Source organism: Mastigoproctus giganteus, chromosome 4, assembly GCF_048544385.1.
Source record: "Mastigoproctus giganteus isolate SK-2022 chromosome 4, ASM4854438v1, whole genome shotgun sequence".
NCBI classification, from domain to species: domain Eukaryota; kingdom Metazoa; phylum Arthropoda; class Arachnida; order Uropygi; family Thelyphonidae; genus Mastigoproctus; species Mastigoproctus giganteus.
In genome coordinates this window covers 188,357,695-188,376,196 of record NC_143578.1, presented here as the reverse complement: position 1 = coordinate 188,376,196, position 18,502 = coordinate 188,357,695, and the positions used below count along the sequence as shown (strand labels likewise).

The 18,502-nt window shown below is 38.6% G+C and overlaps 1 protein-coding gene across 1 annotated transcript in view; it reads right to left on the bottom strand.

Annotated features, from left to right (window-relative positions):
• Window positions 1-2,325: 2,325 nt before the first annotated feature.
• Window positions 2,326-18,502, bottom strand: part of LOC150087268 (Fanconi anemia group A protein-like) — a 202,739-nt gene continuing 186,562 nt past the window's right edge. The window contains exon 10 of the mRNA XM_090372428.1: window positions 2,326-2,506. Within this exon, the coding sequence (XP_090228554.1) occupies window positions 2,326-2,506 (181 nt within the window). The remainder of the gene's footprint in view (window positions 2,507-18,502) is intronic.

Genomic DNA, 18,502 nt, shown 5'->3' with positions numbered 1-18,502 from the left:
CCTTGATTGAGCATATGCTCTATGACTCGTCCCCTTCCATTAGCACTACCCTACAGGGTGTAACGCCCATTAAAATCTCCAAGAAGTAAGAGGGGGGGAACTGCATTACAAGATCATCACAGTCTTTCTGGGAGATGTTAGTTACAGGTGGCAAATAAATAGAACAGATGGTTACAAAAAGTGCACTGTAAGGCGAATTGCAATAGCCTCTATGCTGGTTGTAAGTAGCAAAGGCTGAACTGGGGTCTGGTTGTCCACAAGGATAGCTACTCCTCCAGGAGCAGGACCATCCGCAATTCTGTCCTTATGAAAAATTGTGACGTTACGCATGATGGGATCATCATTTGCCTTCAGAAAAATCTGCTGCAATCAAAAGCAGTCCAGCTTGTGCTTTTGCAGGAGCGCGCAGGAGGCGACAAAGTTTTAGCACAGATTTCAACAGCTGTGAAATAACTCTCCAATGAGTTCCGTCAGTTCCAGAAAGAACACTTAAATAGAAACAATCTTGTGGCTAATAAACTCAGTGAACTTCTTGAGTTGACTAAACACGGTAGTTGTGATGTGAAGTCACTGACAAACAATCCTGATGACAGTACTCAGTTCTTGCAATCTGAAAAAAAAATACTTGAAACTGAAACAAAGTGCTATGGTGAAGTTTATCCAGATTCTTTTGCTAATCCTGAGCAAGTAAGTGTTCTTATTAAAGCACAACTACAAGAGTTGAAAGACTATATCACAGTACTGCATAGGGAAAATAAGGAGATCAAACTTATCCTCCTGGTTATATTTAACAAAACAGAGCTAAGGAATCTTGATGATGCTGCTAAATTGATGAACTTTCTTAACTCATCAGAGCTTATCCAATTCCATAAAAGCTACTCCCAATTCAGCTTAATCGCAATCTGCCCTCACTGCACACGCATTCCTGCTGACTGCCACTTCTCAGCGGCTTCAGGGGGAGATTGTTGTGGGGTGGACAAATGTAATCAGCTCCCAGCTAAGCAGTCAACCGAACAAAGACCACAGACTTCCTCAAGCAAGATTGATAGATCCATTGAAAACATTAGTGCCCTCAACAAAGGGAAGAAAGCATCTTATGATCAGACAAAAGCAGGTAACAGAGGAAACGACAATCTGGCTCTGTCGCCGAAGCCAAAACAGTGATAACTGACAAACTTAGAATCTTGCTTTGCTCCCTGGAATTTGATGTCTATATTTTCACTGAAATGTGGCTGCACGATGGGATTCTACTTTAGAAATTGCAACAGTAAGCTATACTGTCCTCAGAAGAGACAGAGGATCAAGGGGCAGTGGCATCGTGATCATAATCTCAAACCAATTTGTAGTAACAATGCACAGGTCATTCCACAATATTGAAGAAATATTCTGTCAGATGAAGGTTCATAACCAAACTGTTCTCAAAGCTATCTACCTTTCACCCCAGGTCAATCTACTTATTATGGAGAGGCTGTCACAAGCACTTTGTGAGTTTGAAACATTTTTTTCACCAGTCAAATGAGGTTTACTTGTTTGGAGACTTCAATATTCAGCACTCTCCTTTAGGCAATGGGGAGTCACCCGCTACAACTAGGCTGCTATATGACATCATGGCTGAACTAGGCCTCAAGCAGTACAACAATACTTGTACAAGAGGCAAGGCATTACTGGATCTCATTTTTGCATCCAAGGAGATCCTAATTTTAGAAGAAATTTCATTTCTGCAATCTGATCACAAGGATTTGAGCTGTCAAATAAAATACCACAGAAAAATAAATGCACTACTCTTGTCTCTGCCAAGCTAAACCTTAGGAGAGCAGACTGGCAATTATTAGGACGTGAATTTGATAACATTGATTGGTTCTCACTACCACAGATAAATGATATTGATGCAGTCACTGATCATCTTATTAACACAATCTCCTGTATCATTCAGGACTTCATATCTCTCAGTGAAATCTACAAGGACAGATTCCCTCATTGGTTGACAGATATAGGTCAAACAGAGAGCAGAGATGACTATAATTAGCCCTATGATACATTAGACCAGATCTATTTTGTGTACTGTTTTATGAAATAGTGATAATATCAGCAACACTATTAGGACACCTTGATTTCTATAGATGGGTTCCAGGAATGACCTGATTTTTTTTTTTTTTTTTTTTTTTTCAGAGTATTTTGCCCTGATTTTTTAATCAGCAGATTCATTTATGCTGTTTTCTTGCTGAAAATATGGTCACCCTAGACAGGCATTCATTTTTTATACTAGTATATATTACCATTACTTAAGGATGACTAAACATCAGAATTTACAAAGATTAACAGAATTCAGAACACACTCACTTGTAAATATATATATAAATGAATAAATGAAGGAGAATTTTCTCTTTTCTGGACAAGTGCTTGAAATATAAAAGAAAAAGCTCTTCTTATAGAACCTTCACAACCACCACTGCTAATGCACAGTGGTATATAATGACAATGGATACTCCAGTGAAGATATTCAGATCTAAAAAAAGAAAAAATGTGGATATATTATGTTATGAGAGCTTTATCAATCAAAACAAATGTGACAGAAAATAACCCATTATTTTTACAGAAAATATCTTTTTACAGAAAATAACCCATTATTCTGAACAAGAATGAAGAAATGAATTTACTAAAAATGCAAATGGCTCAGGAGCTTACAATTAAACAATTTAGAACAATTGTTAGATACTACTTACAGTTAACAAATACAATGTAGAAGGTGCCATAAATAAATCTGTGCTAAGGCTTTTTAACTGTAGCTATAAACAAAAACTAAATATCTAGACAAAGACTAACATTTTGATTGCCATGTGCTACTGTCTGTTATACTGTTTAAGCAAGAAAGAGAGTGGTACTATTAGTGCTTCCAGTCCATGGACAGATAATGTCAGGTCTGTGGCTTGCTGCTATTATGACCTAACTTCATGGCTATCAATGGATACAATTAATATTAGTATTAATAGTGGCAAATGATGCAAGAAAGCAAGCTTGCATAAAAAAAAAAGCATAATAAAAAAAAAATTCCCATTTCACCTATCCATTCCTTTTAATAATTTGTCTAGTTCTTCCTTGAATATATTCAAACCATCCACTTACACAACAACAGATGGAAGCTTGTTCCAGAAATCAAAAACACCCATTTACTGAAGGCAAACTTCTGCACATCTAATCTGCAACCAGACTTTCCTCAATTTGAATTTATGCTCCCTCACGTGCAAAGTCTGAGCAAGAGGAAGAATACCATCAGCATTGATTTTGCTTAAGCTATTCAAAACTTTAAACACCTCACACATGCCTAGTCTCCAAATGTTGCAATTTTCAGAATGGAAGCCTTTCTTGGTAAGAGCAGCCCTTGTTCAACTCACCAATCTCTGTTCCCACTCAACCATCCCTTTATCCACAGCAATAACTTGCCCTTCTCTGTACCTATTCCAGCAAATATCAATCCTTCTGAAGTGAGGTTTCCAGACCTGTATACAGTACTCAAGATGTGGCCTGACCACTGCCTTAAACAATGGGATAATTGGCCCCATATCCCTGCAAGAAAACTGCTGTATGTATTATCATTGAAAAAATCCCATGAGCTGTCATTGCAGCCTGCCTGCACTGTTTGAAGAATTTCATATAAGACTGAACAATTACCACCAAGTCCCTTACATTTTTTACCACATTGAGTGAAAGTACAAAACAGTTGATACATTACTTTGGGATTATTGCTACCCATATGCAGTACCTTGCATTTGTCAAAGTTAAACTTCTATAGCCATTTCTCAGAATTGGCTGTTGAAGTTTTTAATTTTGTTAAAGTTAAACTTCAACAGCCATTTAACAATATAAGTACAGGTCACTGTTGAAAGAAAGCTGTGAATTAGGGTTGAATTTGAAAGTGTCTGCAATTCTGCCCAGACAAGATAGGAGGCAGTATATGATGAGAGCCCTGTCGATCAATTCGGCCCTGTAAAGATTGTGCAAGGCTCAAGGGGTAGAATTTTTTTCAGTCTGATCTGTGCTTGTTAACAGGAGAGACTGCTTCTACAGGGATGGGATACACTTAAATAGAAAGGGTGCAAGAATGTTTGCTGATGCTATCGAGGCAGTGTTAGGTGGGTCGGAAAACTGCTAGATTGGGGGGATACAAGGACTAATAGATTAACAGTAGCCACTGGCAGAGGGGAAAGTGATTCTTGCACTGCTTCTATTGGAATGAGCAGCAGCCTGGAAAATAAGATGCAGGATATTTCAGAGACGGCTGGGAGTCATTGGGGTAAAAGTAAACACATGGGTTGTGTTAGGGTAGCTAAGAAAAAGAACAGGTGCATGTATACTTGCGTGTACACCAATGCTAGGAGTTTAGTAAATAAATTTGATGAATTTGAGGTATTGCTCAAAGCATCAAAGGTGGATATTGTTGGGATATCAGAGACGTGGTGTCACACAGATATAAGTAATGCAGAACTGGAACTTGGGGAGTACAATGTCTACAGAAAGGATAGACAAGATAGTGAAGGAGGAAGGGTTATGCTATTAGTTAGGAAACATAAAATCCAAGGAAGTGAAGCCAGTCGACATCGCTGGACAGTGCAGTGCAGTGCAGTGTCGAGTCAGTTTGGTGTGACATAAGCATTGGGAGATCAAAATTGAGAGTAGGAGTGTGCTACAGGCCTAATGACTCTGATGAGTATAATAAGAAACTGTACAGGGAAATAGAGTGGGCCAGTAAATCAGAGTCTTATAATGGGGGATTTTAATTTCCCAGATATTGACTGGAATTTGTGGGTTGGCCACTCACACAGTAGCAAGGCTTTTGTGGATTTATTGGATGATTGTTTTCTAAATCAGCATGTTCAGTAGGCAACTAGACGGACCAATACTCTTGATTTGATTATCAGTAGTGATTCTTCATGCATTAAGAATCTGCAGATACCGGAACCACTAGGTGGCAGTGATCACAGTGTGCTGAAGTGGGATTTACTCAAGGAGGTAACTACCATCAGGGGTAAAGGGAAGGGTTATTGCTTTCGTAAAGGTGACTACGATGGTCTGAGACAGTATTTAAATTCTATACAGTGGGACCAACTGATGATGTTACCAACAGCAAACTCAAAATGGGAAGCATTCAAAGAACTTATCTTGGAATCTACTAGGTTTTACATACCAACTAAGAAATACTGTTCAAGGTTCAGGCCTAAATGGATGTCAGATGGACTAATGAGATATATGGCAGAGAGGAAAAATGCACATGATACATATAAATTTACATGTGACACAGAAGCCTATGATAGATATAAGTTGATCGGTAACCAAGTTACAAAGGAGGTTAGGCAGGCGAAGGCAGATTACGAGAAATCTTTAGCATTAACATTAGCATTAGCAGTAGTAGAGGCATATGATGCAAGAAAGCAAGCTTATTCAGCATCAGCCAAAAAAAAAAAAAAAAAAAAACCCTCTCCTATTTCACCCCTCCGTTCGTTCAAAATACCTGTCCAGTTGAGCTTTAAATTTGTTTAGGCTATCAACTTCAACAACAAGTGATGGAAGTCGGTTCCACCAACCAACCACCCGCTGGCCAAAGGCAAATTTCCGCACATCTATCCGACATCCGTCCTTCCTCAATTTGAATCTATGCCCTCTGAGGTGATTATTCTGAGAAAGATGAAGAATCCCATTGGCATTGAGCATGCTCAAACCATTCAAAGCCTTATACACCTCTATCAGATCACCTCGCCGGTGCCTAGTCTCCAGACTCTGTAATTTGCAATACTTAAGCCTTTCTTCGTAAGAGCAACCCCTTTGTTCCATTTACTAATCTTGTTGCCCTTCACTGTACCCGTTCCAGCAGCTCTACATCCTTCTTGAAATGAGGCCTCCAGACCTGTATACAGTACTCAAGATGTGGCCTTGCCTTATACAAGGGAATAATCACCTCCTTATCCCTGCTAGAAAAATTCCTGTATATCATTGACAAGACACCATGAGCTACTCTTGCAGCTCGTCTGCACTGCTCAGAGAACTTCATATCTGCCTGCACAATTACCCCCAGGTCCTTTTCATTCTCCACCACTGTCAGTGTAGTACCGCAGAGTTGATACATTGCTCTGGGGTTACTGTTACCCATATGTAGTACTTTACATTTGTCAATGTTAAACTTCATTTGCCACCTCTCAGCCCATCTGTTCAACCTTTCCAGATCCTGTTGCAGCAGCATAGCGTCAGTAGTGTCCTTAACGACCCTGCCAACCTTTGTATCATCTGCAAACTTAGACATTAAACTTGATATCCCATCATCAACATCATTCATAAACACCGAAAACAACAATGGACCCAACACTGAACCTTGAGGAACTCCACTAATAACATTAGTCCACGTTGAGCAGTGTCCATTGATTACCACTCTCTGTCTTCTGCCACTCAACCATCCCCTTATCCATAGCAGCAATTTGCCTCCAATGCCACACTGCTCCAATTTGTGCAGCAGTCTTCCATGTGCAACAGTATCAAAAGCCTTTCTAAGATCCAAATATATAATATCAAAGTTATTCCCTGCATCCAGTTCTTTTGTGACTACATCATAGTATCCAATCAAATTGGTCAGGCAAGACCTGCCCTTAACAAAACCATGCTGCGTCTGAGCTATAACTGAATTCTTGTCTAGATGATCCTGCAGTGCTTCTTTAACCAGTGCCTCCATTAATTTACCTGGAACAGAAGTTAAACTAACAGGTCTATAATTACTTGTGTCAGCCTTTGATCCTCCTTTGTGAATTGGGGTTACATTTGCACATCTCCAGTCTATGGGTACCTCCCCTGAGTCCAAAGAAGCTCATAATTATGGCTAGGGGTTTGCATACTTCCTTTGCTGCCTCCTTTAATATAACTGGATAGATCCCATCCACCCCAGGTGCCTTTTTTATGTTTATCCTCAACAATCTCTCCTCCACTTTCCTCTCAGTTATTACAAAATCATCCAGCTCACTGCCAATGTTTACTTTACCTACATCATTCTCCTTCCTGAATAACTCCTCATGCGTGAATGTAGATGCAAAATACTCGTTTAGATTGTTAGCCACCTGAGCAGGATCCTCAACTGTTGAACCATCAATATCCATCAAGTATGTAAAGAACTCCTTTCTGTTTTTCTTTGCATCCTTTGCCAAGGATTTTTTGTAGTCTGCCTTTGCCTGCCTAATCTCCTTTGTGACTTGGTTACAGACCAACTTATATCTATCATAGGCTTCCATGTCACCCATTAATTTGTATGTATCCCATGCATTTTTCTTCTCTGCCACATGTCTCATTAGTCCATCTGACAACCATTTAGGCCTAAACCTTGAACAATATTTCTTAGTTGGTATGTAAAGCCTGGTAGCCACCAAGATTAGTTCCTTGAATGCTTCCCATTTTGAGTTTGCTGTTGGTAACATCATCAGTTGGTCCCACTGTATAGAATTTAAATACTGTCTCAGACCATCATAGTCGCCTTTACGAAAACAAAAACCCTTCCCTTTACCTCTGATGGTAGTTACCTCCTTGAGTAAATCCCACTTCAACACACTGTGATCACTGCCACCTAGTGGTTCATTTATCTGCAGGTTCTTAATGCATGAAGAATCAGTACTGATAATCAGATCAAGAGTATTGCTCCCTCTTGTTGCCTCACGAACATGCTGATGTAGAAAACAATCATCCAATAAATCCACAAAAGCCTTGCTAGTGACCAACCCACAAATTCCAGTCAATATCTGGGAAATCAAAATCCCCCATTATAAGACTCTCTGATTTACTGGCCCACTCTATTTCCCTGTACAATATATTATTATACTCATCAGAGTCATTAGGCCTATAGCACACTCCTACTCTCAATTTTGATTTCCCTATGCTTATGTCACACCAAACTGACTCGACACTGCCCTGTCCATCGATGTCAACTGGCTTCACTTCCTTTGACTTTATGTGTTTCTTAATTAACAGCATAACCCCTCCTCCCCTCCTGTCCTGTCTATCCTTTCTATATACATTGTATTCCCCAAATTCCAGTTCCGCATTACTTATATCTGTGTGACACCACGTCTCTGATATCCCAACAATATCTGCCTTTGATGTTTTGAGCAATACCTCAAATTCATCAAATTTATTTACCAAACTCCTAGCGTTGGTGTACACGCAGGTATACATGCACCTGTTTCTATTCTTAGCTACCCTAACACAACCCATGTGTTTACTTGTAACGCAATGACTACCAGCAGTCTCTGAAATATCCTGCATCTTGTTTTTCAGACTTCTGCTCATTTGAATAGAAGCAGTGCAAGAATCACTTCCACCTCTGCCAGTGGCTACTGTTAATCTATTAGTCCTTGTATCCCCCCCAACTAGCAGTTTTCCGACCCACCTAACACTGCCTCGAGAGCATCAGCAAAAATTCTTGCACCCTTTCTATTTAAGTGTATCCCATCCCTGTAGAAGCAATCTCTCCTGTTAACAAGTACAGTCGAGGCTGAAAAAAATTCTACCCCTTGAGCCTTGCACAATCCCTCCAGGGCCGAATTGATCGACAAGGCTCTCATCATATACTCCCTCCTATCGTGTCTGGGCAGAATTGCAGACACTTTCAAGTTCAACCCTAATTCACGGCTTTTTTTCAACAGTGACCTGTACTTGCTAAGTAATTCCGCCGGTCTCCTACTCTTAATATCAAGAGTACTCTTAATATCTTAATATTTGGCAAGGGATGCAAAGAAAAACAGCAAGGCGTTCTTTACTTATGTAAACTCTAGAAGGAAGGGGATGAATTAGATTGGTCCACTTGATATCGATGGTTCAACTGTTCATGATCCTGCTCAGGTAGCTAACAAACTAAATCAATATTTTGCATCTACATTCACACATGAGGAGTTATTCAGGAAGGGGAATCCCATAGATGAAGTAAACACTGGCAGTGAGCTAGATGATCTTATAATAATTGAGAGTAAAGTGGAGGAGAAATTGTTGAAGATAAATACAAGAAAGGCACCTGGGGTGGATGGGATCTATCCAGTTATATTAAAGGAGGCAGCAAAGGAAGTAAGCAATCCGTTAGCCATAATTATGAGAGCTTCCTTGGACTCAGGGGAGGTACCTACAGACTGGAGATGTGCAAATGTAACCCCAATTCACAAAGGAGGATCAAAGGCTGACACAAGTAATTATAGACCTGTGAGTTTAATTTCTGTTCCAGGAAAATTAATGGAAGCACTGGTTAAAGAAGCACTGCAGGACCATCTTGACAAGAATTCAGTTATAGCTCAGACACAGCATGGTTTTGTTAAGGGAAGGTTTTGCCTGACCAATTTGATTGGATACTATGATGAAGCACAAAAGAATTGGATGCAGGGAATAACTTTGATATATATTTGGATCTTAGAAAGGCTTTTGATACTGTTGCACATTGAAGACTGCTACACAAATTGGAGCAGTGTGGCATTGGTGGCAAATTGTTGCTATGGATAAAGGGATGGTTGAGTGGCAGAAGACAGACAGTGGTAATTAATGGACACTGCTCATTGTGGACTAATGTTATTAGTGGAGTCCCTGAGGGTTCAGTGTTCGGTCCATTGTTGTTTTCTGTATATATAAAAAACATATTGATGATGGTATATCAAGCTTAATGTCCAAGTTTGCAGATGATACAAAGGTTGGCAGGGTTGTTAAGGATGCTACTGATGCTATGCTGCTGCTGCAACAGGATCTGGAAAGGTTGAGCAGATGGGCTGAGAGGTGGCAAATGAAGTTTAACATTGACAAATGTAAAGTACTACATATGGGAAACAGCAACCCCAGGCAACGTATCAACTCTGTGGTACTACACTGAGAGTGGTAGAGAATGAAAAGGACCTGGGGTTAATTGTGCAGGCAGATATGAAGTTCTCTGAGCAATGCAGACGGGCTGCAAGAGTAGCTCATGGTGTCTTATCAATGATATACAGGAATTTTTCTAGCAGGGATAGGGAGGTGATCATTCCCTTGTATAAGGCAATGGTCAGACCGCATCTTGAGTACTGTATACAGGTCTCGAGGCCTCATTTCAAGAAGATAAATCTTCTTTGAAGATTTATCTTCTTACGAAGAAAGGCTTAAGTTTTGCAAATTACAGTGTCTGGAGACTAGGCACCGGCGAGGTGATCTGATAGAGGTGTACAAAGCCTTGAATGGTTTGAGCATGCTCAATGCTAATGGGATACTGCCTCTTGCTCAGAATAATCACCTGAGAGGGCATAAATTCAAATTGAGGAAAGACAGATGTAGGATAGATGTGCGGAAATTTGCCTTTAACCAGCGGGTAGTTGGTTGGTGGAACAGACTTCTATCCCTTGTTGTGGAAGTTGATAGCCTAAATAAATTTAAGGCTCAGCTGGACAGGTATTTCGAACGAACGGAGGGGTGAAGTGGAAGGGTTTTTTTTTTTTTTTTTGTTTTTTTTTTTGGCTGTGCTGCATAAGCTTGCTTTCTTGCATCATATGCCTCTACTAATGCTAATGATACAGGATTGCATCTCCCTAATTTTTCTAAATTTTGTAACAGCTGCCATTTCTCAGCCCATCAACCCAATATTCCCAGATCTTTTTGCATGCAGCAGCAAGCAGCATACATTTATTACTATCAATCACCCTGCCAACCTTTACATCATTTGCAAACTCAGACAACACTGGGACTGATATAATCTCATCAATGTTATTGATAAATACAGAAAAAAAAAAAAAAAAACAATAGACTCAACAATGAACCATATGGGACTCCACTAATGAAGTTAGTCCACAAAGAGCAGTGTCTACAGATAAACCTCTCTGTCTTCTCCCGCTCACCATCCTTTTATCCATAGCAGCAATTTTCCCTTAATACCAACCACACCACTCCAATTTATACTGCAGTCTTTTATATATAATGGTATCAAAAGCTTTTCCCAGAAATCCACATATATATCTAATTTTTATTTTTTGCAACCAGTTCCTTTGTGACTGCATCATAGTTTGTTTGTTATTTGTTTTTAGGAGCATTAGCAACTAAGGCCATATTGCTCTGGGAATATGCGGTGGTCATTCCCTTGACCTTTCCGCATCCTCCGTATTTGGTGGTGATGTGCTCGAACTGCAGTCTAATCAAGAAACGTGTGCTACGCACTGCTGCTCCTTCCCACCTGGCTACGGAGACGCCTTGCATCATAGTATTCACTCAAATTGATCAGACAAGATTTCCCCTTCACAAAACCATGCTATGTCTGAAATATAAGTACACTCCTGTCTAGCTGGTCCTGCATTACTTTTTAAATCAGTGACTGCATAATTTTTCAGGGAACAGAATTTAAGCTAACAGGTCTGTAATTGCTCGTGTCATCCTTTGATACTCCTTTTAGGCACCAACTCAGAATTCTTATAGGCACTTCGGGTAGATTATGTGTGCAGTCCACTTAGAAATGGACTGCACTAACCCCATGCAATATAACGATACAGGATTGCACAGGATATTTTAATCCAGAAAACAAAATTTGACAAATCTGAAATGCAATACAGCATTAGGTACACAATCATTGGGTTTTTGCTCCCTCCAAAGGGTGATACTAAGAACTTGGTGCTACAGCTCAAGGCGCCTCCGTAGCCTGGTGGGCAAGAGCAGCAGTGCGTAGCACACGCTTCTTGATTAGACCGAGGTTTGAGCCCGTGACCACCAAATACGGAGGATGCACAAAGGTCAGGGAATGACCACTGCATATCCCCGGAGCAATATGGCCTTAGTTGCTAATGCTCGTAAAAACGAAACAACAACAACAGCTACAGCTCAATTTATTTCCAACTTTAAGACAAATACCATTATTGTGATTTTAAATGTTTCTCACCAACCACTTATAAAATAAAACACGGAAACTGGAATTTTGAAAACTATGTGTATATTACTATATATTTACAATTAAAATAACTTTACAATTAAAAAGGATAAAATACATAAAATATATATATACATCGAATAAAATACATTAAAATACTGGGTTAAGAACGATAAAACCAACTGTAGTTTTCGAAGGCTCCTGCCTTCTTAATCAGTGGTAGCTTCCTTGTACTGCGGTGCATCTTAAGTACCAGCAGGTTTAAGGTCTAAATCACATGTTTCATCGCCACGTGTTCTATTCTCTAATGTATGGGACCGGAAGCAGCTTGGGAGCGCGTCATATGAAATCGTTCATGCCTTCTGAGGACCGTAGCCTCAAAGAGGGGATGAATCCGCAAACCTTTGTCTCTAATAATGCTCTCTGTTGAATTAATCCGCAAACTCTTGAGCCACTTGCGGTCCCAGAACCTATGCACCCGATCAGTGATGATAGCTTTGTCCGGGGAGATCTGGTGTTGCTTCTCCCAAAAATGTTCGGCCACAGCCACAATCTGCATTCCTTATTGCCCTTGTGTGCTCTTCCAGACGTTCTTTGAGATGACACTTTGTTTCCCCTACATAACATTCCCAACAATCCGGGCATTTAATACTATAAACGACTCCACTAGCATTCTCTTTTTGAATGGGGTCTTTTACTTGTGACACGATTGTGTGCAGCTTCCGACCTGGAATCTGCACACAACGCGTCTGATAGTTTCTTAGTACCCTAGTTACATGCTCAGTTAAGCCCGGATAGTAGGGAATGTATGCAGTGGCTATTGGAGTGAAGGGTTCGCCTCTTCTCTGATTTTCACCAATATACTTTTGTATAATCCTTTGGGGGTAGCTACACTTTGTAAGATCTGCCATGACGTGTTCATATTCTTCTTTCCTATGCTCGGAGGTACTACAATGCGATTTTGCCCTATCTATTAATGCTCTGACCACACTATTTCTTTTGATGATTGGTCTGTGTAGAATTATAATGCGAGTACTGGCCTTTATACATCGGTTTCCTATATACTTTAGTTTTTAGTTGTTGGCCTTCTCTACAGACCAATACATCTAGGAACGGATAAAATCCTTCTTTCTCTGCCTCCGAGGCATGGGGAGAAGCCATTTAAAAAATTCAACACTTCATTTTCACTCCCCTTTTGAATAATTGAGAATGTATCATCGACATATCTCTTCCATGGGCACATAGGGAGATCTTGACCATTAAATATTTTAGCCTCGAGCTCTTCCATAGCTAGATTAGCAATAATCGCACTAATAGGGGAGCCCATGGCTGTAACGTTAACCTGCTTATACATAATATTACCAAAAATCATGGTGGTACTTGAGAGGCATAGTTCTATACCATTACAAATATCTTCTACGTTTAATTGCGTTCTGCTACTCAAAGTGGTATCATTCTGTAAGGCCATGTGGGCACAAAGTACCCCATGGTCGATAGGAATGCAAGTAAAAAACGATGTCACATCGAAAGATATCATAGCTTCATTTTCTTCCATGTGCTGACTTCTTATGAAGTGTACAAAGTCTTTACTATCCTTGACGCTAAATTCAGAAGTTCCTACTAATGGAGACAGTATTTTTTTTTTTTTGGCCAGGAAATCAGACAAGGCATATGTGGGACTGCCAATGAATGAAACTATAGGTTTAAGTGGCATACCCACTTTATGTATTTTTGGTAAGCCATAAAATCTCGGTATATGGCTCCCTGTAGCATGCAATGTCCAATACTGCTCTTTGGAAGTTTTGTTGGACTTTAGCCAACTCTGAATTATTCTATTTACTTGACGTTCCAAATTCATCAATGGGCTTTTTTGAATAACCTTATAAGTGACACAATATAATAGTGTAGCTTAATTTAATTTATTAGGATACTCACCTTTTTATAATCTGCATTGATGTTGGAATAAAATGGATGATAATTTTAAATTTAAGTTAGCATGAATAAGTTAGGATTTAAAAACAGAATTAAAATGTGTGCAAGGAAGCAGAAGTGCATGTCTTCATCCTTGGTTGTCAATGTTGAAATTTTAAACGATTTAAGTTGTAGGGTTGGAAACAGAAGGCCAATAGCCATAACAAGTGGCTTTCGTTTTACACGTCTTCAGTTGGCAATGGTAGAATGAGAGTAAATGCGTGTATTTAAGAAGACTAAGTTCCCATGATGCTCCTGAATACACGTGGGAATCTCAGCTGCATGAGATTCCAGACCGGTGCTATGTTATAGGGTAGTTTGGAATTTAATACTTGGAGAGTGAAATGGCGGCATAACCCTTCTATAACTAGGGCTTCATATTGAAAAATTTTAAAACTGGATTTTAATTTGATAATAGGAATGGCTGAATCTACTAAGGGGGTGTGGTTGTGGGATTGAACATGTGTTGCTAATTCGGTATTGGACTGTCCCGTCCTAAAGCTATTGTGGTGGTAGTACGCACGTGTATTCGATGTTTTGGTAGATCCGTATTTTGTGGTGGTGCTACCAATGTAGCAAGCGTTACAGTTATCTTGACATTTTATTAAGTAGATGATATTATTCATGTCACTAATGTGGTAATTTTGTGTATCTTTATATGAGTTGAATAATGAACCTAGTTTATTGTAAGATGAGAATGTAAGGGTGATATCAGTACTTTTGAATAAACCGCGGAATTGGTTGGCAAAATTACTATGGTAAGGGAGGATAATACGTGGATTATTATTGGAAATGCGTTTGGGTGGGTTGTTGATATTATTTTGGACTGTGATAATAGTTTGTTTGATTAATTGAATAGGATATTTCCTAGATATGAATTTACTTGTAAGATATTGTAGTTCATTATTAAGGTCATAATGTGTGGAACTGTATTTTATAGCATTGTAAATTTGATTATGAAGGACTGCTTTTTTTGTGTTGAGGGGGTGATGCGATTCAAAGTGTAAGTATTTGTTCATGTGAGTATTTTTTCTGAAAATTCTTGTTCCTAGTTTTGTATCGCTTCTGTATATAGTGAGGTTTAGGAAATTAATTTGTCCTTTTTCTTCCAATTCCAGGGTATATTTTAATCTATTATGCATGGAATTAAATTTAATGAAAAGATCATTTATTGTGGATTTGTGCCCTATTAAGTGGATATCGTCAGCATATCGTATGAATAATTTAATATCTGGGGGGTATGGTTGTAATATATGATTTTCTATGGAGGCTAGGTAAATTTCAGATGGGGGGGGCTGAGATCCCTAATCCCATAGGTTTGCTGGTAAATCTGATTAAGAAATCGGAAGTATCTGGCATCTAATAGAAAGGTTGTGAGCTCAAGTATGCTATTAATTGAAAGGGAAGTGCGATTGGATAAGGTTTTGTCATCTGTTAAGAAATTACGTATGGTTTGTAATGTTGACGGAAAATATACATTAGTGTACAATGAGACTACATCAAAAGATGCTAGGATGTCATAATTGGTTATTGTGATAGAATTTATTTTTTCAAAGGTTTGGGAGGTATTGTTTACTTTAAATTTTGAAAATCTGGTGAGGGGGGAGATAATTTTGACCAGGAAGGAAGATAAATTAGTGAAAGCTGATTTGCTGAAGGATATTATGGGTCTTAGTGGGTTGGGTTTATGGAGAATATTGTTTTGGATACCAATCTGTTGAAGGGTGTATAAATTAATTTCATTGTTGGATCTTAATTTCCTTAAAATAATGTCAAGCTTATTTTTATGTTTGGAAATAGTATATGTGTTATCCAGTTTGTATGTATCTGAATCAGAAAGTATAGATTCCATTTTTTCTATATATGTGCTTTTGTTTATAATTACTATGGGATCACCTTTGTCAGCTTTCTGGACTATAATATTTGGATTGTTACGTATTTTTTGTAAGTTCATTAACTGTTGTTTGTTTATATTGGGTTGGGGTTTGAATCTGGAGTTAAGAATTGAATTACTTTGGTGTATAATTCGCCATTTATCTGGATGGTTATCTAATTTGGTTTGTAGTTCTATTATACATTCTTTGTAGGGATATTTATTATCTTTAATAGCAAAATTAAAACCGTAATCAAGGCTAGCGAGTTCAGTGGAAGAAAAAGGGTACGAAGAAATGTTTATAGTAGAAGATTTTGTGGCGGTGCGAGGTTTCTGTGTAAGGATCCCCCATTTTCTGTTGTGTCTGAGTTCGATGTCGTTAATGGCAGCTGCTATACGTATTTCATTATATATCGTGAGGTCCACCCAAGATTGCGGTGTCATATTTCTTTTTAGGCTGAATCTTAATCGGTGTATTTGGGATAGTAGGTTATATTTTTTATTGTATCTCTTCTAATTCTTTTTGTACAATTTTAATACAGGTTTGATGGATAATATATGGATATTTTTTACATGTATTTCTAGGGAATATGCGGGCAAATTTCGGGATAATATTATGAAAGAGGCATTTTTTTAAAAAAGAAATATGAATTTTATTGGAAAAATATTTAATTAAAATTTTTGATAGTTTTGTGATTAAAGATTTCGATGTGATATCTTTTGTTTCAAATTTCAACATTGACAACCAAGGACGAAGACATGCACTTCTGCTTCCTTGCACACATTTTAATTCAGTTTTTAAATCCTAACTTATTCATGCTAACTTAAATTTAAAATTATCATCTATTTTATTCCAACATCAATGCAGATTATAAAAAGGCGAGTATCATAATAAATTAAATTAAGCTACGCTATTATATTGTGTCAGTTATAAATGGTACATTAAGAGATCTACAATTTTTGAATTGTCATAACCTTATAAGTTGTTAGATCATTCAATAGATCTAACGCTTTACTTAGATATGCTTCTTTATCAAGGACCACTGTTAGTCTACCTTTGTCAGCTGGTAAGACCACAATACTGTCATCTTGTTTGTTTTCACTAATCTTAGTGTGAAAACACTAATCTTAGTGTTTTCACACTAAGATTAGCTTATAAGGTTATTCAAAAAAGAACAACTTATAAGGTTATTCAAAAAAGCCCATTGATGAATTTGGAATGTCAAGTAAATAGAATAATTCAGAGTTGGCTGAAGTCCAACAAAATTTCCCAAGAGCAGTATTGGACATTGCATGCTACAGGGAGCCAGATACCGAGATTTTATGGCTTACTAAAGATACATAAAGTGGGTATGCCACTTAGACCTATAGTTTCATTCATTGGCAGTCCCATATATGCCTTGTCTGGTTTCCTGGCCAAAATACTGTCTCCATTAGTAGGAACTTCCGAATTCAGCGTCAAGGATAGTAAAGATTTTGTACGCTTCATAAGAAGTCAGCACATGGAAGAAAATGAAGCTATGATATCTTTCGATGTGACATCGTTTTTTACTTGCATTCCTATCGACCATGGGGTACTTTGTGCCCACATGGCCTTACAGAATGATACCACTTTGAGTAGCAGAACGCAATTAAACTTAGAAGATATTTGTAAAGGTATAGAACTATGCCTCTCAAGTACCACCATGATTTTTGGTAATATTATGTATAAGCAGGTTAACGGTACAGCCATGGGCTCCCCTATTAGTGCGATTATTGCTAATCTAGCTATGGAAGATTTCGAGGCTAAAATATTTAATGGTCAAGATCTCCCTATGTGCCCATGGAAGAGATATGTCGATGATACATTCCCAATTATTCAAAAGGGGAGTGAAAATGAAGTGTTGAATTTTTTAAATGGCTTCTCCCCATTCATACAATTTACCTCGGAGGTAGAGGAAGAAGGATTTTTGCCGTTCCTTGATGTATTGGTCTGTAGAGAAGGCCAACAACTAAAAACTAAAGTCTATAGGAAACCGATATATAAAGGCCAGTACTCACATTATAATTCTGCCCAGACCAATCATCATAGGAACAGTGTGGTCAGAGCATTAATAGATAGGGCAAAATCGCATTGTAGTACCTCCGAGGATAGGAAAGAAGAATATGAACACGTCACGGCAGATCTTACAAAGTGTGGCTACCCCCAGAGGATTATACAAACGTATATTGGTGAAAATCAGAGAAGAGGCGAGCCCTTAACTGAGCATGTAACTAGGGTACTAAGAAACTATCGACGCGTTGTGTGCAGATTCCAAGTCGGAAGCTGCACACAATCGTGTCACAAGTAAAAGACCCCATTCAAAAAGAGAATGCTAGTGGAGTCGTTTATATTATTAAATTCCTGGATTGTGAGGAATGTTATGTAAGGTGTAAGGTGTATTTAGTGTCAAACGGCACCAGGGGTTTCCTCCATCTCCGCGTAGTTTTCATTGTGGGTGTACCAGTTCACTGGAAATGCCAGAGATTTAAAAGTGTATGGATATTGTACATGTGTAGTGCTGTGTACTGTTGTTCATTTGGTCGTTTAGCCACTGGACCCCTGCCGAGGCTCAACGTTGCTCCACCTTCGCCACGTGGAGGCAGACCAGGAACCCAGTAGACTTAAGTTACTCTGGCAGGTCCTGCCACCTAATTTCCTGAGATTTCAGTGGCTAGGACCTAAAAAAAACAAAAGTAAATAAAAAAATATATATATATAATAATAATAAAAAAAGTAAATAAAAAAAAGTAAATAAAAT